Here is a 25,182-nt window from a genome sequence, read left to right as displayed (position 1 = left end):
TTCATATCTCTTTTATGTGACGACGTACAGTAAAAATAAAGACAGATTCGTGATGCTTAGAAAATTCTGGTTCAGGTTAATGATTTCCACTAAGGATTTTAAGGATTTCAACAAATTTTAAATTTTGTATAAGAATGGTGGAGGCGCCAAAATAAAAATTAATGTCTTCCTTATGTGACAACGTATAGGAAAAATAAGGACAGATTCGTGATCCTTAAAAATTTCTGGTTCAGGCTGGTACGTTTCACTAGGGATTTTAAGGATTTCAGCAAATTTCTAATTTTGTATAAAAATGGTGGATGCGCCAAAATAAAAATTCATGTCTTCCTTATTTGACGACATATAGGAAAAATAAAGACAGATTCATGATCCTGGGAAAATTTTGGTTGAAACAGATGCCTCTTCCGGAAAATTTTAGCGAATTTTAAATTTTGTGAAAAAATGGTCGAGGCGCCAAAATAAAAATGCAAATCTCCTTTATTTGACGCCATAGAGGAAAAATAATGACAGATTCGTGATCCTTAGAAAATTTTAGTTCAGGCTGATGCGTTTCACTAAGGTTTTAGGGATTTCAGCAAATTTCTAATTTTGTATAAAAATGGTGGAGGCGACAAAATAAAAATTCATGTCTTCCTTATTTGACGACATATAGGAAAAATAAAGACAGATTCATGATCCTGGAAAAATTTTGGTTGAAACAGATGCTTCTTCCGGAAAATTTTAGTGAACTTTAAATTTTGTGAAGAAATGGTGGGGGCGCCAAAATAAAAATTCAAATCTCCTTTATTTGACGCCGTAGAGGAAAAATAATGACATGAATCCATAAATATGCCGGATGTATGTTCATTGCACAACATTTTCAAAATATTCGATTCTAAAAACATATTTTCTAAAAATTCCAAAATTTCCATATTTCAACGGCCGATTCTGGAAAGACAATTGGAGGTATTAAAGAAACGAGATCAAAAGTGAGTTCTAGAGCTCGACATCTACAAGAAAATATATCTAGTTAAGATTCGAAAATGGTCCAAAATGGGTCATAATTTGAAGAATGGAAAAATTTCATTTTTAAAAAAGTTGTCTAAAAATTCCTCAAAAAATGCAGGGATGTGGATCTCGATGTGCGTGTTTACGTTCATCGCGTAACATTTTCAAAATGTTCGGGTTTGAACTCAAATTTTTCAAAAATTCCAAAAATTTCGATATTCCAACGGCCGATTCTGGAAAAACGGTTGGAGTTATTACAGAAACGAGATCGGAAGTGAGTTCTAGAGCTCGAAATCTACAAGAAAATGTATTTCATCAAGTTTCGAAAATAGTTAAAAATGGGTCGAAATTTGAAGAATGGAAAATTTTCATTTTCAAAAAAGTTGTTTAAAAATTCTCAAAAAATTCAAGGATGTAGATCTCGACGTGCTGAAATAAAGTAAATACGCCGCATGTATACTTATAAAAAATATATTTTGAAAAATGTGTAAAAAAAAAATTGAGTGGAAACTTGAAAGAAAAGTTCGAAAGGAACCAGATTTATAACCAGTCATCAGTGAACATAAATTAGGATGTCCAATTATTTTATACCTTTATGACTCATTTTAGACACCCCACAAAAGACAAATCACGAACATTAGACTGACATAAAATACAGTCACATTTCGCCAACAAGGTTGGCAGTTGCAGGACAACTATAGTATTTATATCCTTTACTCAAAATGAACCGTGCTTTTACAATTTTAAATTCGCCGCGAGTAGATATATACGAAACATCAACAGTTATTAGTCACCACCATAAAAAAAGCTACTCCTGATCTAATCACAAAATGCTTAAACAGATACATTAGTTTTCTTTTTAAATACAAAGTTAATCCCTATTTTTTAAACTGGGAGAATTGAAACCCAGTATTATCCGATCAAACAAATCTCTACTCTTTTCAACAACTTTCTGTCATTACATTTAAAGAAAACAATGTATATAATGTGTGCGTCTGTAATGTATGCAGGATGTATAAATAGAGCGCTCGGGTGGGACTGATTTATTTGAAACGAAGAGCTTCATGTAAATACGATCGAACGTCAGTGGGAAGTTCACTTGATCGAATAATTTCGTTTCCTCATTCTTGCAGAGCATTTACTTGGCAGTTGTTTAAAGTTTCCTTGCGATATCAGTAAGTCAATGCGCAAATGACATCCTTATGCTGAACTCACAAATATTTGTTATAAAAACATCTTGCTCGCTTGCGTACTCTAATTTTTATTTTTTGACGATTCTATTAAGACCAAGTGAATTGTGTTCTAAAGAAAATTTTCCGAAAGGTGCTAATACGTAGTAAATGTTATTTAAATTTCATACATAACATATTGCCACACTTGTTGTTTATGAATCCGTACTAATTTTTTACCCTAGACATCCAAATTTTTGGAAAAAAATCGAAATTAATAAATTACACAGTTTTTTAAGCCAATCGCTTTAAAATTTAGCACGTGTTAGATTATCGTCAACCTGATAAATCGCTAACAAATATTATTATCTATCCCTCCCAATAAAAATGACTTTACCTAAAAACTTCACATGCGAAAGAATTTATGTTTAAATACAACCCAGACCAATTTTTCTTCGTTACTATCTCAACACAATAAAGAACTGAGTTTGGGCTGTACCAAATATTGAAGTGAAAGTACTAAGCTTTGCATAATTAAGATATTCTCATTATAACAAGAACTCCAAGTTCAGTCAAACTATACTTCATCATGCCGTGATTTAATACACGTAATGTTCATCTAAGCCGACCAAATAAATATTAATACTCGATGCTCAATCACATTTATATTTCAGTAGAGACATTTGAACTGCTAAACCGCGTTTAGTGTAAATAACTTGATTATTTGACACAACAGCTGCATTATTAATTTTGAACCCGACGTGCTAATCCCAAAATAAATATCTAAATACATGTTCCATTTCAATCGTGGTTTTCTCGCAAAATGTCCAATATCTACGATTTAATTTGAAAACCAACATCGTTTCGTAACATTAACATCACATTTTCGATTTAAGCTAAAATAAATACGATAAAAAAAATTCATTCATAAACTTTTAGCTTTGCCAACACCAACCAAGTCTTTATGTAGTACACAAAGTGTAGATCAAACAGATGTGCGTATTTTGTCATATAATGAGATAAATTAAGATTAAAAGAAAACCCGAAATACGTTCGGCAGTGAAAGCATTTAAACGGATGATAACATTGATAACACTGTGTTTACAAAAAAGAAAATCCATTCAACTTTTTTGTAAAGGAATGCTCGCTTATTGTAGAATACTGTTATGTTAAAAAATATAAAGTACCCATATCTGATACCTCCACCAAAGCATCTACCCTCGATGTGAATTTATACCCAGTTGAAAACACTTTATCTGTTCCATGCGATACAGTTCTATATTGATGACCATTATTTGGAATTCTCCAGCGATTCACTTTGCCGAAGTTTTTATTTGATTTAATTTTTGTGCGTATTCGCTCCAAATGTAATTTGAAAGTTAGTGCCTCGTACAATTTAAGTCTACTTAGAAAACTTCTAGTGAAGAGATTAAATTCGAGGATTTATTTATTATTAAAGTTCAATACAATGTTGTGTGTTTTTGTTGAAAAAACACTTTATTAATTGAACCTCTTGGAAACAATAAAACTAGTTGAACAAGTTAAATTGTTGTGCGTGATATGGTAAAGGTGTAGTTAGCAAATTCTAACTCTTGACAATTCCCTTCTGGCGGTTGATTGATTCTAACAATTACTCAACGACCTCAACCATAATTACCAAATGAACGCGACGGTAACGGTCTCACGCACACGGTTGTGTATTTTTAAATGTCCACACATCAATTTTATTGAGCATTAAATTTCTCTTGTTAGAATTAATTGGCAATTATTGAAAACGAATTTGTACACATGAACTTCGATTTTGTTAAAGCTTTACAGACACGTTGCTGCAAGGAGTATCTTATGTTCCAATTTTTCACTTTAATTGACGTAACTCATTGAGCTGAATTTGAGTTGAGGATGAGTTTTGGTATCGCACCCTAAATCAATTTCAGAGTTAGTGGGTCTACCATCATTGGAGTCACGACGGAAAAATGCCATAGTCGTCTTCGGCTATAAAGTACTTAATAATCCTATACTATTCGAAATCGACTCACACCGGACTAACTGCGGGGTTAAAAGTTGTAGTTGAAATCTTATTATTTGATGTCTGCTTTAGTCTGTGGGTAATAATGTTATAAATTTTGTCAAAAATTGGTATTTTTGAAATATTATTCATCGTTCATAGCTTGTGTAATGATTTCAAAAGTTCCACTGTATTTTCAAAAATTTGAAGTCACTCGGAATTAAAAATGTGATGTGAATTTTATTGAAAAAAAGAACCCCTTAATTCAACATTGTATTTTATGCTTCTACAATTTAAATAACTTCAGAAAAAATAAATCTTGGAATGAAGTTTACCAGTGCACGATTAACTGAATATTTGAAATTTTGTTTTTATTCATTTTTGTAAAAGGGTGAGCCGCATCTGTTGAACAAAAAAAACATATTTTTGAAACACTGATGTGTCAGCAAGCAGTGATAGATTATCCCCAAGTTTTAAAGTGACTATATAAATGTTTGTATATAAATCCTTTAACAAGCGTGTCCGGCGATTAACTGTGGAGACTAACGTCAACATCGATCATTGCTGGTAAGGTGGATAAGGTTTAAACTTGACACGCGTTGCTTTAGGCAAAAGGTTGAGCTTTATTTTTATTTCACTAAGCTTTAACGCGTAAATGTTGGTCTCACAAGACCTCTTGAAATCTTTTGTGAACACAGTTTATTTGTCAATCATTTCGCCGCCTACATATAAAAATAGAAAATTTTAAAAATATATATTTTGCTTCGTATTACGTAACTTGAACTTTCCACTTGCATTAACATAATTTTAAAAAAGCTTGTTTTTACTCTTATTGCTATATTTTCTATTTTAAACTTATATTGTACGCTGATGCACCGTGTGGTGGTTGCAATGTTGAAACAAGAAGTTAATGCTTTTATACATGTATTGGTTACCTCTAAAAAAACCTTTTAGCACGTTTTAGGTTGAAAGTATTCCGGTATGTGAAGGTTTAATTTTGTAACAAAGTTCTAAATTCATAGTAAAACGGCAGCAGCGTAAAAAACTTTAATTGATAGACCTAATTGCGTTGGATTTTTTAATAAAACTGGAAGCAAGTCTAATTAAAAAGTTTACGATGCAATACTGTTGCACGGTTTTGTTCGACCGCAACAAAACATCCCGCACTGTGCAAACAGCAAGATCAACGTAAACTTTCCAATGTAATGTTTCAGTTTTGCTACAGTGCCAGTGGTAGTGGTAAAACGGTCGACAATGTGTTTGAAACTTTAGTGCCATAATATTCTTGCTGCCTCTCTGTCAACTTCGCTGCAATTTATGATTATTCTACTTAAAACAAATATTAGCATTACCGTTGAATTGAATTCATTTGCTTTAAGCTCACTTCAAAAAAAAAACAAAACAATGTGTTAACTGTCATCCAGTTCTTTATTTTCAATTAACTGTTCAGACGTACTTTTAAGCAAATTATTTAAACTAGCGGTAGATTTTAGAAACTCGTCCACATTACTTCCTAGCAATTGCAAGCAGCTATAAAATATGTCCTTCATTTTTTCCAACAAAGCCGGCAGCTTTCGTAGCTCGGATCGTGCGTGCTGATACTTCAAGAAAACGTCGTTGTATTGCTTTTTCAACTGATTTAGTTCATCCCAACTAAAATCGATGATTTCCAGCAATATTCTAAAATTTTTCGTGGCGATGTCGTAATCCTTCTTACGCATTTCCATTTCATTCCAAGACATTCTAATTTCGTTATCATGAATCAGCTCGAGAACGTTTTGTTCCAAGTTGTCATTCTCGATTTCCTCAAATGCCCCAATAGTATCCTCTTGGATATCTAAATTTGTTATTATATTTGCCACTTCTTTAGTAGCTTTCGCTGTCAGTTTGACACAAGTAAAATAATGATATACACATTCCAAGTTTCTTTTGAGCACTTCGTACTGTTCCCACATCGATTTGTACTCCAGATAAGACGACTTCTCGTCAATTTGCCATTTCGTTAGTGTTAATGCCAAGCTGGTTTTTTCATTATCGAGGTCTTCGGGAACTTCATCACGAATTCTTTCGCTGGTTTCTACACTAAGACTTTCGTATTTAATTTCAAATCGGTTCTCAATTTCATTTACGTTCTGTTGTTTCAGTAATAAATTTAGCTTGAAAGGGATCCTCCCGTGACTAGACATTTCAATCGATTGACATCGGTTAACTATTTTTTCTCTCTGGCTTTGTGGACTTTCTAAAATTATTGGGGAAAAGGAGCTTTCAATTGCTTTCTGTCTTTAAGTGTTGCACTTCTGAGATATTAATGGCATTTGAGCAAAGTTTACAATGTGTACATGTAATACGTGCCAAAAGTTAATAATAATTTAAAGCAATAATAATTAACTAAAATAGCAAATCTTTGGTTAGTTATTTTATGATTTCGTTCTTGATTATGATTTCATATAGTAGTAGTTGTTACCAAACAAGAGGAATATAATTAACTATATTTAATCCTGATCTAATCAGTACTGTGTTAATTAATATATTGTAACAGATCATTTATCAATTAAAATTGATTTAATTGATAAATGATCTGTTACAATATATGTAATTATAATAAATGATTAATTCAGTCTCAACTATCACAATTAACAAACATGACATCAGAGAGTAGCAAAACTAATTACTGCAATTTTTGTATTGATAATAGGGGAACGTGAACTTAATCGACGTTTTTGACTGTTTATTCATCGACATGTGGATTCTCTATTTTTTTCTGGTCAGTTACTGATGAGTGATGATATAAAAACACGAAAAGAATTCATTAATTAAGAGTTAACATTTAACAAAAAAAAATGTCTTTAAAGTTTTCTTAAAAAAAAAATCCTAAGAAAAATCCAATAAAATTTTTTAACTTTTTTTCTAACTCTATTCCTTTACTCAGATAAACTTAGTAATGCCATATTTGATTGAGATTTATTTCGTTTTTTAAAGAAAAAGTGCGAAATTGCCTACCTGAAAAAACCGATAGATATAATATTCATCTCCCGTTATAAAATATTCACGTAAACGGTAAACATTTCAAGTAAAAGATTTATAAGTAATATACAAAGCCGAAACGAGTATTTCACTGCCTTTTATCTTTATACCCATAATTACTTAGATTAAAATCAAAAACATAATCATGGTATTTCTAACGTCTTTAATAATTAAAACACTCATTAAAATTAGGATGGAATTTCTGAAGCTAAGTTTACTTTCTTCTAAAAACACCGAGATGTATCAAATTCATGATTTACCTTCTCTTGCGAATGCTACTTTTCATATGTGACATTTTCACATTTGCAGTGTTAAATTATTTCCACATACAACGAGGGACGAAACTCAATATACGTGGAATGACTGAAAGTTAGAAGTGACATTCTCAAGATTTGCTCAGCAAATTCTAACTTTGTGACAGGCAAATAGTTAGAATATAGTCTTTCAGTCATCGGTTTCTAAGTTGATGTTTGCGTCGGAAAATGGTCTTAATAAGGCTTGTTTAGAGAGAAGCCTCATTTCGGTGATAACTTTTCGTACAAATAAGGACTTTTACAGTGTAGAGAATAAGTAAAGACAATACAGGCTGGCAGTTTGCATCTCATTTCGTAGGCTAATGTCGCAAAATCCCGCGTAATGCTGGAACTTTCCTTTGTCTGGATACAATGAATCGTTTCCATGGAGCACTTTTCTTTTTTCTTGTGTTGCGCGTATAAGGATTTACAAGAGTACCTTACGTAATTGGCATGATTAATTCAGGCCATTCAGCAAGACACACCGACCCGCTATATTATCGACATAGCTTTCAAATATTTTACAAACGTAACAGCTTTTCTTGTTCGTTTAAATTTAATCATTTCTTGGGGTTACATTGTGGGTGATTGTTATCTTTGAAGTTGTCGCCAACCGCATTAAAAAGTTACCAATCTCTCTTTCCAAACGCTTCTAAAATTCGCAAACAAAGTTTCAGTTGAAAGATGGATTAAAAGGACGCTGCTAAAAAATAAATAATTCCCTGCAGGAATAAAATTCGTAATCTCCTACCTAACAATTGTTCGGATTTTAAGGGGAGAAAAATAAATGGACGCGCCCTAAATCGATAATCCGACAGTTATACAAAAGATAAATTGTGTGCAAAGTAAGAAACTTGAAAGGGTTAAAAGTCTTTTAATAAAATGGGACCACATTTGAGACCTATGAAAATAGACGACGTAGCCACAAGCCGCTCAAAGAAATTCTTTACATCTGGAAAAGAGCCAACAACGAACAGGATTCTACTATATGCAGGAAATTTTATCGAACGAACTTCGATACTTTTATCAAACTCGCACACTGTGCATAAGAACTCCAATAAACGAAACTACACAATTAATTATCCACGGAGTTTAAACTTGGTACTCAGTTAACAACTGTTTTCTAAATGTCGCTACTGCAGAAAAATTACTTTTCAAGGATTAAGTGTATTTGAATATCTTTCACTGCTAAATTAATTAAAATTTTATTTTATCCGTCCTTTAAGTCAACCCGCTGTTTTTCCACTTGTTTATGCCTAATGAACTAGAATTACTTTTGTAAATAAGTTTTTTATCGTCGTTAATATTTTATTTACATGAATGAAAACGTTTCATTAGCGTTATTCAGATAAGAATTCATAATTATGCCCAAAATAATCACAGTCAAAGAAACGACAAAACTCAAAAAATTCAACCAGTTCTATTTTTAAATTTTACATTTTTCTTAATTTTGATAACAACTTAGAGCGTCTAACAATCTTGACGTCTTACAAAGTCTTATTTCAGTGAGGTTAATTTACATAATCCATTCAAAAAATTAGTTGGGAGTATTTTACACTTCAAATTAAATTTTGCGGCAATTTTCTAAAACACAGAATAAAATGCTGCATGAAAACATTGCGTGACCACTAATTTATCATTTGTCACAAAATCGGTGATGGATTCGTTACGAAAATAAATCTAACCAAATTAGATTTAATCGTATTAAATTAACAACGTATTTAAGGGCGCTTAAGCAAAATCTTAAGTTACAGGTTGCTTGTACAGTACATCCCGTACTCGTTGGCAAGTTACTTCCCCTGACAGGTAGTTTCTCTAACTTAGCATAAACTTAAGTTGAATAACACATGTTTCATTCGGTTTCAATTTGCTTTAAAAATTACAAGAAACATGAAGAAATCATGGTCCAAAAAATAATATACTTCACGATCAGTTGACTGAAACCAGTTTTATTTAAACTTTTGAGATCTGAAAGTGTCTCAATAAAAGTGTGCGGGCAAATATCACAGGATTACTTTTCCATAACTATTACAAAAATTTTGCTTTAGGCCTAACATGTGGTGCACATTTTCTTAGTAGTCGTAGAAAATCTTTTATTCCAAACCTATGTTCTACGTTTTATTACCCCAGTCGTGCTAGACGTGAAAGCAAGAATTTTTCGATTCGTTTTCTTTATTCGCACATTTCTTCTTCCTTAGATTCCGTAGAACATTTGATTTTATGTTATGTTACACATTGTTAAAACAAAAAACTGCCATCACAACCAATAAATATTCTGAGGCTCAGTTTGCCCTACTTTTAGTCTACAAGATAATTTCTGTTTTAGATTAATGACGTTAATTTGACTTATTTGTTTTGTGTCAATACCATTAACAATCTATCAACTGCAAATCCCAAAATTCATTGGAATCTATCCAGCAAATCCAAGATCAACAACTGAGATAGTGTGGCTATAACATTTTCTTTGATAATCAAGTATTAAGTAAGATATGAAGTAAAACAACCTTTGATTATAAATTAAATGGGATAGTAGTCAAATCGTTGACAAAATTAATAAGTAAACCTAGGTTTCTAATTTAACATGGTAGATTATTTCTGAGATAATGTCAACCCTTTCCTTGTACACTTCGGTTTTTGCTGTCATTATTAAAGTAAATAGCACAGCATACTCGTGCCGCGCCTTTAGGTTAAATATCTAGAAACCGTAATCAATTTCTCTTGTCCACTTCAGTGTTTGATTAAACGGTGCTGTGACCTACTTTACAGAAATCGGTCTTTTTGTCACAAAAGCTTTTCTTTCATTCGCACTATTAAGCAGCAACAATGTGAAAACAGCCAATAAATTATCAGGTTTACGTTTCACTGTAAAATAACATTCACCTCCTGTACCAAAAATATCAAGATTTATGTTTTATGAGTAAAAAAATTATGTCGATACACCGACCACGGCGCACAGATAGACGAAAATTTCAGTGATGGTATTTTACTTTAAGACAACAAAGAACACCAAATCAAAATGCTACCTGCTTCATAAAATGATCTCACGTCTTAAACACACTTTTACCAAAAACTAATTAAAGAAAACAATGTGTTGGAAAAAATACTTCTTTCGTAAATTCTTGGTGCTTTTAATGCCAAGTGCAAATGTAATACAAGTCACTGGAGAAATTATTTGCTATATGTTCCTGTTATCCGAGAACAAAGGACATGTTATAGTCGACAACAAATGGAGATAAATACTTCCTGACAATCTGCTGCTAAAAGAGAATTTGAAAACAAGGTGAGGAATTAATTCGCAACGAGTAAAGCACCGCTTTATTCCTTGTAATAAGAGGCTACCTACTCATAACAGATGCAAGTGACGTTACTTGAGCATTCAACTACAACACAAAACTTTCATTTGATTCTTGTTTTGACTCATAACTCCATTTTCAAACAATTACACACACTATATTTGTATGATTCTAAAGAAATAAATCTGAAATTTCCACGAAGATAGACCACACCCTGTTAAATTTATTAAGCCCATCCGAATTTTGCAATCAAAGGACTTCAGTACAACAAACTTAATTATGTTATGGAGGCATTTGTTTCAGATTTGAAATCCTTGTAAAGGAGAAAATTAGGATTGCCCTGTTTTAAGTTAATTAATAATTAAGATGTACTCTTCCATTTTATAGATTATTATATTTATAACTATATTGTCAATGAATTACAGAAAATTCTCATTAGCACAACTTTTGATGAAATATCCCGGCGCATCCACCATTATTATTCTTATTTCATCCGATAAGAAAATTGTAAAATATTTTCTATTTTCAAAAATATCGCTAAATATTTGAATATTAAGAATACTTGAAATAATCAAATGCATCTGCGAATTCCTGTGAAACTCAACAACTTCGGAATTGTATTCCACTAATTCTCAGTTTGTTATCCGATAGAGAACAAGCCACATATTTTGCTTAATCATAAATTTCTGCAACAGTTGGGGATTTAACTTAACATTTATTGATAAATCCCTAATTAATGTTTATTCCCCGCACAAATCTGCAACGTTTCAGTTATGCTACAGCATTACACAAAATTATCATATCATAAACATAAATACTCTCATCTGTTTGTTAATCCGGACGGTAAATTTATACTTCAAACATTGTTTAATGTTATTACAAAGCCTAACGCATGTTTCAAACCGAATTAACTGCTTTAAATTTCTCTCTTGCCAGACGAATTTAACAGTGTGCGTTTTATCGTGTTTAAGTCACTTGTTTATAAATATGATGTATATACTTGACCAAATAGTCATATTTTCTCCAAACAAACATTTGTAAATCAAGTATACATAAATAATAATAATTTTACAAAACAACAACATTTTTGGTATAATAAATATATATTTACATAATTTTTACACAATTTCCTATACATCTTCTTACACATGACGTAATCAATCAAGTGGTCACTACGAATCAACACAGAATTAAACTTGGCTTTCATTTCATATCGATATCTCCACCAATAAAAGAACCACTACTTTCATGTTCCTCATGTCCGGGATTTTTATTTTTTTGTCTAAATCCCGTTTCACAATCCAATACGTTTATTGTCTTTTTGCAAGTATCTAGTCCTTGTGAATTTCTCAACAATATCCTTAAATTCGGTACTCGATACACGTACATAAGTTGGAACTGACTGCACGTTCAGCCTTCAAAGTTCGAATGGCGGATCATAACTTTGTTAATAGTTGTTTTAAAAGTTACATGCTCTTAACAACAGCTTTAGTTTTTAAACGAAGCAAACTAAATTTTCATCGATTTTCCGACGCGCTGGATTACACCAACATTAAATATAAATATTAATAAAATATGTCAACAGCTTTTTACACGAAGTAATAATAATAATTCATTTGTGTATTGAGAGTCGTGTTAGCACAATGCATGTTACTGATTGTAATTAGCAATAATTTTAATTTATTGTCGTTTGTCAGCACTACTATTTGTTATCGAAATGTTTATTATCGACGTTTAAATGGAATTTTTAATTAAATGCGTCTTTCAGTAAAGCATATTTATTATCGAAATGAATTATGCCTGATTGTTTATTTATTAAAAAACATTACTATTTAGCATAATTAAAAAAAATGAATCTAATGAAAATAATGTACAATAGTTAAAAAAATATTGCCATTATTACATTATATAGTTCTACTTTATTAGATAAATTACTAAAATATAAATTCACCCGTTGATTTATAGTTTATGAAATACAGTTCCTGACATATTTCCGTTTGATCAAATATTTCCCTTTTGTAGAAACTGCTCACGAATACCTAATATTTACTGCTGCCAAAACTGTTGACAACTAAGTTTTGCTTAGTTATAAATTCGAACCTTCCAGAGTTGGTAAGCGATTTTAATAGCCTAACTATAAAGTCGTAAATAAGTAGTCATGTTCATACAAACTTCAGAATCGATGTAATCTTCTTGATATATTCAGGGAACTTTGGCAAAACTAAATCACACTTTGTAAAACATCAATTAAAAGAGATTTTTTTCTTATCGCATCCAGCCAATTAGAGAAATCCAGCCTCAGAATTAAGAAATTAAACTAAAGTCGCAACTTCACATTCCAAAGTTTAACGAAAAATTCTTGTAAGTTCACGAACTGTGTTTTCCCCACTTTCTAAAAACTCTTCGAGGGTGCAATAAAACTGAAGCAAATTCATTGTTTTTTTACGTCTCATAGTTAATTAAACAGTTCATCTAGAACTCAATTCGGTTCAATACAGCCGGTTATCAAACATTGTCGTTAAGTAACTTGAAATGTATTTATAATTTCTGTTAATTGTTCTATACACATGCAGTCCTTGGTCAGTACTGGTTTGTTAAGCGTTGACTATCCAGTTTTAGCCGGAAGTCGTATGTAATAAGACTGGGTTACCTTCAAACTGTTATATGTTTTTGCTTCTCGAACGTAAGTTAAGCATTGTGATAGAGTCCATTTGGCGAAACCCTAGAGTACGAAAAAGTAGGTCTCCTGTTTCCATCTGTCTGTTAATATAAAATCATAAGTGAAGTCAGTTACGATATCAAATGCAATTTTTTGTTACGTTAACTTTATCGCTAAATCGTTTTGTTGGGTAATATCTTTTACTTTCTTTTTCAATTCACACCATTCATAGAATGATTATAAATTATAAGTCGAAATGGCCACTGTATCAACGAAATAGCGTGTATTTGATTATTTTGTTAATTTTACACCGAGCTGAAATTGTAGTGTTATCGTTATCATTATTACTGTTTGACGATTGTAACTATGTTCAGTCAAAATGTTTCGAAAAGAATTTATTTCCACATTATAACGGTTGTGCTGCTCATTACTTTATTGAACATCGTAATCCAGTTAGACCCTGCTTCCACCTAATCTTCTCGTACATGGGATGGGTAATTTTGATCTTGCATGTCATTTGACAATAAAATTATAGTATCTACTCGTTTATTTGTTACGGAAGAGAAAATTTGCGAAAACAAAGAGCAATAAAAGCGGAATTCTCTGACACTAGAGATTTGGGTGTTTCGCTGTTCGAAGTATATTTATTTTTATTGCACGAATAATGGGAAGTAAATAACTACAGAACTTTTACGTGAGGTGGAATAAAGTAATGTTATGAGTATGACTTGTTTTCAGATAATATCTCTTTAACTGCAAAATAGGGCATTTGATGGTAATTTACAGGTGCTTCAGAGCTAATTACAAATATTGTATAAAAATATCTATTAATATGTTTCCTTAAAAAGTTAGTCTAAAATTGCTGGTGTTTGGTTTTATTATTGATTATTTCGATTATTTCACCAATTAATTTATTCGTATACAAAATTGACCTCTTTAGACATTTCTGAACTTGTTCCCTTCTAATCTCAAATTACTGCAAGATTTAGAACTATGGTACTCATTAGAACCAACACTACAGAGGAGTCCAGTAGCGAGATCTCTGTTAGTAATAAAAGTTGAAAGTAGTTTTTTAATTAAAACTTTGTCGTGGTGGATGTTAATTTATTTCCGTTTTGACAATTAAATCCACCAACTAATCGATTTAAAACATTGTTAAGTTTTATTTGTCATTTACAAAGCCCAAAGAAACAAACATTAGCAAAATGTGTTTTCTCCCTTACAGGCCCAGAATTCACCAATTTCCAGAAAACCGCACAAAACATATTAAATGATTAGCGCCGCAAAACTCGACCCGTTGGAAATGCCACTAAAGTAAAATAAAAATTATCCGCCTCTCTTCCCTTTCCGGGTTCAAAATCATAACGTTAAAATTACTTTTTCATCACTTCGCGCAAATGTCAGCAGTGTTAACTGTCGCCGTGTGTAAAACAAGCCTGAATTGGCTACATTTGTTACAGTTTGCTAACTGTAGTAAAAGCGGCAGCTGTTAAAATAAAAATAAATAATACAGGGGTGTTTTTGTTTAATTCGGGAGTTTTTGCAATTTATAACACGCTTGCAAGTGCTTATCATCACGAACCGTACATTTTTAATTACCACAGTGCAAACGCTGCAGGATCGCATAAAAGGCTGCAGTTAATCCCGCACGTTGAAAAAGAGATTAGTTTAATTAAATTTGTATTTGAATCAATTACTTTTATGCTGCTGATATCGGTACAAAGAATAACGGTTTATTAAATTTTGATGTAATTAAAAACATTGAATGCAAGTGCACAGAAAGAGAAATAAAGAAGAGAATAAAGGCCGCGGTCGTTCTTTCAGATGAAATAAAACTCTACAATCGCATCTAAAGTATCTAGAGATTATCTTGCCTTTGTTGGCAAACAGTGAGAAGTTCGATATCATCTTACAACACAATGTGACAAGGAGTCTGAAAGTTATTGATATATATTCGGGTGTTCACTTCAACGCGCACATTCGAGAAAAGTCTTATCTTTAGAAGCAGAAAATACAAAACTTGTTATAATAATGCATATTACCGGAAGAAAAAGAACGAAGAAAACTTATCTATGTATTATCTAAACCAATCAGTCTAAGAAAATTATAGGAGCAGTAAATTTTTATTCTGAAATTAAAAATTTATTCTTTAAATGTAGATCAGCCGGCTCACAAAGAAATGAAAAAATCCTATAAAGCATATTAGAGGTAACATTTTATTCAAATTGTGTCAATATTTATTTTTCATTCATTCGGAGATCTTTTTTACAACAATACCCTTAAAAGCTCAAACCCATAAAAAAGTGAGTTTGTTCTCAAAACAAACAGTGGCAAAACAACTCGTAGGATTAAGAAAAAAATTTGATTGTTACAGCCAGCTTTGCGTTGAAAATACCCTACATTTATTTTTTATAAAAGAACTTGGCGAAAGATAATTTACATTTTATTATATTAAAAAAGTTCTTTCAATTTTCGTACAAAAACTTCAGTCATGTAAAAAGCAAAATGTTAACTTGCGCTTTGATTTCTCATTCTAGGCATCAATTGAGATCGAAATAATATAATGTTTAAAGCAAAAGTTATATGCAGTTGGTTCGATACAATACATTCTTAGGAATTTGTCACAGAAGTTTATGTTTTGGTGTAACGTTTCCAAGAAAATATTACTTAACTACGTAAAATTAGAGAAATTACAAGCTGCGCTAGAAACAGAAATGAATAGGAGAAAATTGGGGTAGATTTTCATAAATACAAAATTTAGTAGCATAATGACATGTGGTTAAGAATTAAAGGAATAAAAAGGATGATGAACAACAGTAGTAATTACAATGAATAACAAAACAGCTGATATTATCAAAGTGCGATAAAGAGTTCCCCCAACTATTAAGGAATTATTACAGGAATAAATTTAAGTTCAAGATTCTAATCGAAAATCTATTAGGTCATGATTAATACTTCATACCTTATTTTTTATTAACAACGTACATATATAAAAGCAAATATTGTTTTGCCGCCCGTCAAACAGACATAGATTGCTCTAATTAATATCATAAGGACACTGCTCACTTCTGTTCTCTTAGCACGTTTGTGCACCTGAGCCAACGATTATTCAGTCCTACCAACCCTCAGGCAGGCTTTCCTAAAGGAAGACGTTGTGATGACAACATTTTCACCTTATTAAGCCCTACACAGACTGGGGTACGAAATAAAGATGATAAGCTGTTCGTGACATTTGTAAGCTTCCGAAGGGTGTTTCACTCTATTAATGACCAAATGTTGTGTAAGCTGTATAATACAAGTTTGATAATAATAATTACACTATACTCTCTATGAGCCGGCCCACTTCATTGTCATAGAAAAACGTCTACCAAATTGCAAAACACAAGTCTCCCGTTTCCGTCTGTCTGTCTGCCGTCTATCGTCTGTGTTGATTTTTATTAAACAGATAATAATCTCCGAAATTACTGCACCGATTAATTAATTAAAATTAGTTTAAACCCTCTGCAAGAATTAAATACGAAAATGAAACATGTAATCACAACAACCGGGTTGATCTTGAAAATCAATTCCTAAGACAACTAAAGTCGGTGATCTTAGAACTTTTAAAAAAGTTACTATTCTAAAAAGATTCTAATCGATGCTGATTATTTCGCATACTAAATTTAGAAACGGGAACCTCAAGTCCAGACTGGACACAGTTCTTGTCAATCAAATCACCTCACAATACTTCTTAAACAGCGGGGGTTTCACAGAGTAAATCTGTTAACCGCAACGTTCTCAGCTGTCGTTCAACTCGACCAAGGCACTTAATTCAGGTCACACTGTCGAGTTCGCATGGCTAGATTTTTTCCAAAGTTTTCGACTGGGGGGCGCCTCTTAATTAAGCTAAATCCTTACGGAACGCGAGGAAACCTTCTCCGGTGAATGGACTGATTTCTCACCAATCGTACATTTACAGTTAGAATTGACGGTTTTTTTAGTTTTCGGTCAAAAGTATTGCACAAAGTAAAATAGAATTGCAATGCGCGATGTGTACTAACGATATAAAAGTCTACAATTCCAAAAGTATTTAACCTGTTCACGTTAGCCAATGAAATTAAAGCACTGAAGATGCTCTCAAAGCTCGTTACTACTTCCCTTAAACAACTTAAAATGGCCTGCATGGAAGTCACTACCTTGATGGTAACAAATTTGTCGAATCAGAAACCTATAGGGATGTTTCTTGGTCTTTTTGCCACAAAAAAGCCAAACACATTAGTGTATATATTAAGCAAAACTTTTTCCAGTGTTAATAAGAGTGCAATTGTCCTCGAATATAAAGCTATGTCGGAAGCATTGTGAGTCCGTGTACAGTGTATCTGTACGACAGTTTTGAAACACAACATTAATTTACTGGAAGCTATCCAATCTCGTGTTTCTAGGATAGCTTTTAATCGGACTCGTCCTAGACACCGGAAAAGGCTTAGCCTAATGCATTGGCCGTTTTTGTCTAGCAAACGTCAACGAAAAGACCCCATTAACGTGATCAGGCATTACTAACCCTGTGAAACACATTTTTCCTTTCAATAGTGAGGGACACATTAGGGGACAGTGAATTAAACTCTAATAAGATTCGTTCTAGCCTAATACTAACATACTGTTTTGTATCGAATTAACTTGTACAACAGTGTTTGATGTTTGAAACTGTCTTGATAATTAACACCGAACTGAAAATTTGAAATTATTACTATTATATTTTACCACTTAAAATTCACTCCAGTGGTCTTACTATCTACAGTCTAATACACAGATAACGACAACTCTTCGCACAGGAGGTATAAAAGAGGCATTATAAATTTGATATATGTAATTTAATTATCTTGGAACTGATATCAACAAGTTAACTTGAAACAACTATGTGTAACCCATTATCTTTCCAAACTAAGGAAGATCAACAGATTGACTAAGAAACGAACCATCAGAACCGTTATTTGTCTAACTTGAAATTATTCTAATGTATTAAAATTGTGTTATTAAGGATTTTTAAGTCAATCAAATACGAACATTATCAAAATTTCACTACATACATTACATTGTTAATACAAATGTAGCTAAAGATTTTTATTTTAGGAAAAGGATACATACATAAAAGTTTAAAACGACGCAATATGGTAACTAGAATAAGTAGGTCTTATAGTTGTTAGACCTAATAATCCAAAGATATTAAGTATTAGTGTTGACCCTAAATCTCATCACTTAATCCTATTATCACACTACAGAAAGCAGAATTTTACAGTAAGCATATATGCTAACTTTTATAAACGAAACTGTTGAAAAATTGACGTTCTTAGTGGTATGTAGTGTTTCTTTACGAGCCATCAGCCTTTGACATTTGCACTTTGCAAAACGAAAACGCAACTGGCATATCAAAGTTTAGGTCTTGCAACTGAGCGATTTCGCTTCAGAATGAATGTTTCGACCATATGTATTTATGCCGTGGCAAATGGATTTTTAAGTTGTCTCAAGTTTCCTTTATAGGAGAGACCTCCAGTCAGATCCTCAACCCTCCGAGTTTTACGATCGTTTAAGGGACAATAAAAAACTTATTGTTGCAGAACGGAGAGACCTGCAGAAATATTCGGACTGGCGCCAGCTGTGGTACCCCAACTTCGAAGACTTCAGCAGAGCGGAGGCAATGGCAGGGGCTGAAAACAACACCATTACAAACGTAACGGTGCAACTGGGAGCCACGGCGTATCTGCACTGCCATGTGAGAAGTACAGGAGATAGGGCACTCGCCGGAGCCGAGGTAATAACACTTAAAATGTAGCTACATGATACATACTATAACAGTAAATGAAACTCGGTTATAAACCGCACTCTGTTAATTCAACACATTAATTCCGTCTAATTAATAGGCTCGGATACGCTCTGAAAAAGGTCAATAATAACATACACCACTTTCAAACCGCAAAATCAAATTTATGGATCCGACGCGCCAACTAACTCACACTTGTGTTTACCACTCGGGAGACCAATTTCCAATAAGTGGATTTGCTGCTTCGATACAAACAATTTGTCTAAATGCTAGCGAAGGGAGTAATCTTTTTTACAAGAAGAAATGCGGTAACAGTAATTTTATTTGTTCGCCACTTTTTATAAACACATAAGTGGATTGACTTGTGAGCTGGCCATTAGTTATTCCCTAGACCTTAGAATGTAGTTCATGGCAAAACCTCTTTTTTGAATAACTTAAGAATTATTGAAAATTTTGATTTGCTATATCACGTACAGTGTGACTAAGGTTTTTCAACAGATTCCCTAATTCTTCTACTGACTTTAAAAAGTGATAAATGATAATAAAGGTTTTTCATGTTTCTTTTCTAATTAGTTAATTACACACTTCTAGATTTTTGTACAATTGATATAGCTCAGGTTTTTGTTTATCAAATTCTTGCATATTTTCAATGTGTAACACAAATTTTTCAACCAAATTCCAAATACACTTTCTGATTTTACAAAAACAGCATATTGTAAGAATTAATTTAGGTAATATATTTTTAATTATTTAAATGTTAATCGTCAGTTAAATTACATACCTTTCAAAAACGAGAGGGATTCTCAATAAGCAGTATTTGTAACCTTCTCGTCATTCATGTGACACCCTAAAGTCAGTTGAGCGTAAAATGGTCGTCGTAAACCGCCTTTGTTAAAAGTTATAGAGTGAACATAAACGACTTACGAGACATATTATGAAATTAACGTTATTACCCAAAAGCGTTTTCCAGTCTCGATATATTAATTAACTCGATACTTACATAAAAGCTTTTATGGCCAGAGCAGATCTAGCAGACACATTCACCACCCGATATGAAGACATCTTCGACAGGGCATTTATTATGTAACAAATTTCTCTCCAGAGTTATTACAAAAGAAATTGAATTCCCATAAAAAATAGCTCCAATATTCACGACATAACATTTTCCATCTTTTCACTTTATTAAAATCTTGTTAGGAAGAAACGCTTTTTTATAGCTAGCTAGATATATTAATAATTTTTTTACAGCAAGTGTCGTGGGTGAGAAGGAGAGACTGGCACATCCTTTCTTCAGGACTGTTTACCTACACAAACGACGAGAGATTTCAAATTCTGCACGCGGAAGGTTCAGACGATTGGACTCTTCAAATTAAGTTCGTCCAGAAGAGGGATAATGGAACATACGAATGCCAAGTAAGTTCATCAAGGATATAATTACGAACTCCGCACTACATTGGTCAGAAACTCTCCAAAAAAAAGGAGAGGATGTAAACACTCTGACTCAAAACTTATTTCATTCAGTATCTCGCTTGCTTGCTCTCCTTGTTGTCGATTTCGAGATTTTATTGCAATTTTACTAGCCACTTCTCCTGGAGTACCATGTCTGAATAAGACGTAATTAGTTTCAGCGAGCTACTGAAACCATCCTTCTCATCTTAGAATCACCTTTGCCATAAATAATGACACCGACTTTGTTGTATCATCCCGTTGCATCGAAAACGCAAAGCTCACAGTTTTTAAATTTATTGCCAATTGCTGCATAATTTATCGAAACGAGCTGGCTAACGAAAAAATGTTACCCAACAGAATTCCATCGATCCGTAACGGGCAGACTGAAGGGAAGATAATAGGGCATAACTAATGATATGATTGACCGGAATAATGCAAGAGAATGGAAACTTGGCATATATCATGATTATCAATAATTGGCAATTAGTGTTACTTAATCACGTATTTGCGACATAACATCACAAACAAGCTATCATTAATTGATAGAGTGTTATCTAACGGAGGAATTTCTGATTCCAAGAAGATTCTGCTTTGATAATAAAGAACTTGCTAAATGGAAATAAATTGTAGAGTCGTAAAATGGGAAAGATAAATTTAAAACAATACGGCCTTAAATATTAAACGAAGGCGATGATGATAATAACATCGGTCATACATAAAACGGTATTCTTCCTTTCAAATTCATTTCCACGTGAAAATTTAATTTATTCCCGAAATAAATTTTCTAAGGCGTAATGTATAGTCGAAGGAATATAAATTTAGACGCATTAAAAGGAAAATATCGCAATTCTTTTCGCGTCTGTAATTTAAAGCTTTTATTACGCTATGCATAATTCCAGCGAGGGAAGCACGAAATACTTTATTAACGAGAATTTCATCGCTTATATTATAACAGACTAGGACATCGACATTGGTATGTTTATTTTCAAACAATAAAATCTCATAAATATACACTGGAAGAATTATATTATTTACAGTATCAACTAAATTTCAAGGGATTCGAGGTTTAGAAACTTCTCTAAAATATAAAAAAAATCTACATGTATTTAAACAGAACTTCCCCTGCCCTTGAAGCCCCATCACTTAAATAACGCGAAATAAGAACCTACGTTTATAAACGCATGTTGCTCAAGCCGTGTCAAGTGAGATGTGCAATTATGAATTTTTTTTTCCAAAAATCTAGGCATAGGTAAAAAATTATGATGTATTAATAAATAACAGTTATAGAAGCATATTATTTTGCATAGTTCAAATATAAAGATTGGAAGATACCATCTACATAGTAATGTATCCAGTACTTTCTAAGATTACTTATCTAATAAAATCATCAACGGACAAACAGAGAGAGGGAGGCAACGAATACAGGCTAATCTACTCTTTCATAATTTAGGAGACATAAATGGTGACATGAAATTAGATAATACCATGGATTCTATCACAATACCTCCTTAGCGAACACTTGGGAAGCAAGAATTATATTGTAATCAAGATCCTTAATTTTCAAAAACGATAGATCACTACTGACATTTTTTGCAACTCTACCGGCAAATGGTGAAAATGTTCTAATATTATAGTTGGCAGAAAGTTAACGACTGTATAGCATGAAAACGAGTTTAATTTCAGTAAACATAGGTAAAACACCTCCAAGGTCCGACAAAGGCCGTTACGTAAACAAATTCTACAGTAACAATCAACAAGTTATAATGGTTTCGTCAAGTTTCGCATCTTTGCATAACCTGTCTAACTCACGGCCACTAGTTATAATTGTTCGAGTCCATAAGAAAACAGGAGTAAGTTAATTACAGCAATTTTTTCACTAGATCGGCACTTTTACATATGAGTAAATAAATTAATTTCAGCGCAGTAAATATTCACCAATTTAGCCTTATAAAATACCAGCAAAATCGAGCAAACTTGTATAGAACAGACCTCAACATATCAAAATTTGTTAATTTCCTATTTTCTCCAAAAACTCGACAATTTCATCTCAACAAACGATGTTTAACTAGTAATAATTTAAAAAGTGCATGTTTAAAGACGGTCTTTGTTTCTTGAGGACTAACTGTTTCCAGTATATGTATAAAAAAATTAATAAATTGAGCACTTCAAAATTATCGTATTTATTCAAAAAATTGACCATTTAACTAAGATATGCAGACGATGTGCTTCAGAGGCAAGGAAAATAGTTTGTAAGTTTTCCATGCTTTATATTTATTCATTCTAGCTCCTTTCGTGCTTTTACAGGGCTACAGGAAATTGCCGTTTTAATGTTAACCCTCACCCTAACCGGCAAAAAAATGTATTCAAATATAAAAGGGCAAAAATCAACATACACAAAAAATTGAATCGAAAAGTAATTTTGAGGCTGAATACGAAAATTTTGTTTGCAATGTGTAATTGAGAAGAAAATGGTGTTTCCGCGAGTGGTTTATTAATGTGTGGCAATGTTTTTTTACCAATCTTCTCGAATTTTTCAACAATATTCATTCGAGCATGTACAGGTCATTCACGATAAGTTTCTCGTCGAAAAATGCAACCAAAAATACAATTTCATAACAGTGTTTGATATTTACTATCTTTTTAAGGTCAGTCGCTACATTTGCTGCATGAGATTTTCAGTTCTTCAGAATGTAATATATCCATTATTAACAGACTTATTGTTATAAAATTTTAAATATAACCTGTCCACAGCTTTTTTACAGTTTATTATCATCTTTTTAAAATTTTGGTGAAATTTTTCGAAAATCAATTATTATTTAAGGAAATTTCGGAGTGCGGTTTTCACCACTGTTTTCAGCTTACAAAACTTTATAAATCGTATCAAAAACTATGGCGACTTTTTGTCGGAAATGAGATACTGTAAAAAGCAGTTTCTTCAACACAATCCACTTATTATTTTTCTATAGTTTTCAATAATTATAATTTTCATTATTAACTCCTTTAATTGGTAACCAAGATTACCTATGTGTTCTTGTATGCCTAATAGTTTCAGTTTTTTATTCAGATGTTGCCTTTGATGTTGATATATAATTCGAATACTTTCTTCCACTATCAACCACAAAATATAGTGTAACAACACCAACTTACATTTCCTTAAAAAACGTTGAAAACCAGAACTGAACGGTTAAATAACAAAGGCATTGATGGCTATACCGCTCGGCTTTCGATTATTCGATATTATGAACGTATTTTAACTTCCCCAAAGGTAACTAAGGGAAAATTTATAATTTGATTATGTTGAAGAATGCTTCGATTAAATTTTATAAATATCCGATGACAAAAATTCCACCATGAATTTGCAGCACTCTCAAATCTCTCATATAAAATGCATTGATTACAGACTATACGCTGTCAACTGAACCTGAAATGGACATGGATGGAAAATAAAAGCACAATAATTTTTACGGCTGAGTGATTACTTTTTACACGACAGGTAACCCATACTGTCAGAAATAATAACGAATTTATCTATGACATTCACAAAATTTAGTAACTTTTTGTCTCATTAAGCTACTGTAGACAGATAAGTACATTGACAGGTTGTGAAAAACTCATTTTTTACAATGGGTTCCAATATTTATAGAAAATCAATCAAATTAGACTATTCCATTTTACTTCCCAAGAGTCCATTCCAAAGGTCCATTCGGCGAACGACTACTTTCATGTTTCATAATCTCCTAGAGTTTGGAAAAGCAGCTTCCATTTGTGTCGTCTGTTGACGATTTTATTATACAGATAATCTCCGAAACTGACTGTTGTGATATTTTAGATGCATTTTAAGAATATCTTATAGATGGCAAAATGCTGACCAAAATTTGTCTAATCACCCTCACCAACAATTTGGTGACGTTTCTCAAAATGTTTACTAAGTAAATCCTTTTTAAATTTTATAAAATAACATATTTCTCTACCCGTGGTTTATAGATCCGCCTTATTTTTTACTTTATTTTTTTAGTCGCGCACATTAACTAAACTTCTTCCATATTACCTTCATAATAAAATAAATTTTACTTTTTGTTAATTCATCTTTAATGCGCAAGCATCCGAATAATAAAAGCGAAACGATATTTAACCGTCGCGTCGTCCCTTTAATTAAAATTCGACCAGCTATTTCATTACTTATTCATCCGAACGAAAACCAGAATAACAACTGACATGTTATCAAATATGTGTGTGCCAATCAATAACGCAACAATAATATAATTATCTTCCACACCCACGCATTATTCAAAGCTTGACAATGAACAAAACCTCAATAATAAACGAGATAATAAATAAAAAATATATTAAAATTATTTACACAAATACACATTTACGTTACCATGAAATTTTAATCTTTAATCATATAATCACAGAGTTTATCAAGATTTTTTTCTGTTCAGCCAGAAAGAGATAACTAATATCGAAACTAACTGAGAACTATTATTATTATTCTCCCTTTATTTA

At 32.3% G+C, this 25,182-nt stretch overlaps 1 protein-coding gene across 3 annotated transcripts in view; it reads left to right on the top strand.

Moving 5' to 3' along the window:
* The window catches only part of LOC135134514 (hemicentin-2-like), a 392,661-nt gene that overhangs the window by 344,817 nt on the left and 22,662 nt on the right, over positions 1 to 25,182 (top strand). For all 3 annotated transcript variants that reach the window (XM_064063218.1, XM_064063219.1, XM_064063220.1), the window contains 2 exons: positions 19,025 to 19,218; positions 20,476 to 20,640. In XM_064063218.1, the coding sequence (XP_063919288.1) occupies positions 19,025 to 19,218; positions 20,476 to 20,640 (359 nt within the window). The remainder of the gene's footprint in view (positions 1 to 19,024; positions 19,219 to 20,475; positions 20,641 to 25,182) is intronic.

Source organism: Zophobas morio, unplaced genomic scaffold (assembly GCF_036711695.1).
Source record: "Zophobas morio isolate AGI-343-1 ecotype UQ-CSIRO unplaced genomic scaffold, CSIRO_AGI_Zmor_V1 ptg000023l, whole genome shotgun sequence".
In the NCBI taxonomy this organism is placed as follows: domain Eukaryota; kingdom Metazoa; phylum Arthropoda; class Insecta; order Coleoptera; family Tenebrionidae; genus Zophobas; species Zophobas morio.
The sequence above is the reverse complement of the archived record's forward strand: the minus strand, read 5'-3'. Positions and strand labels throughout refer to the sequence as shown.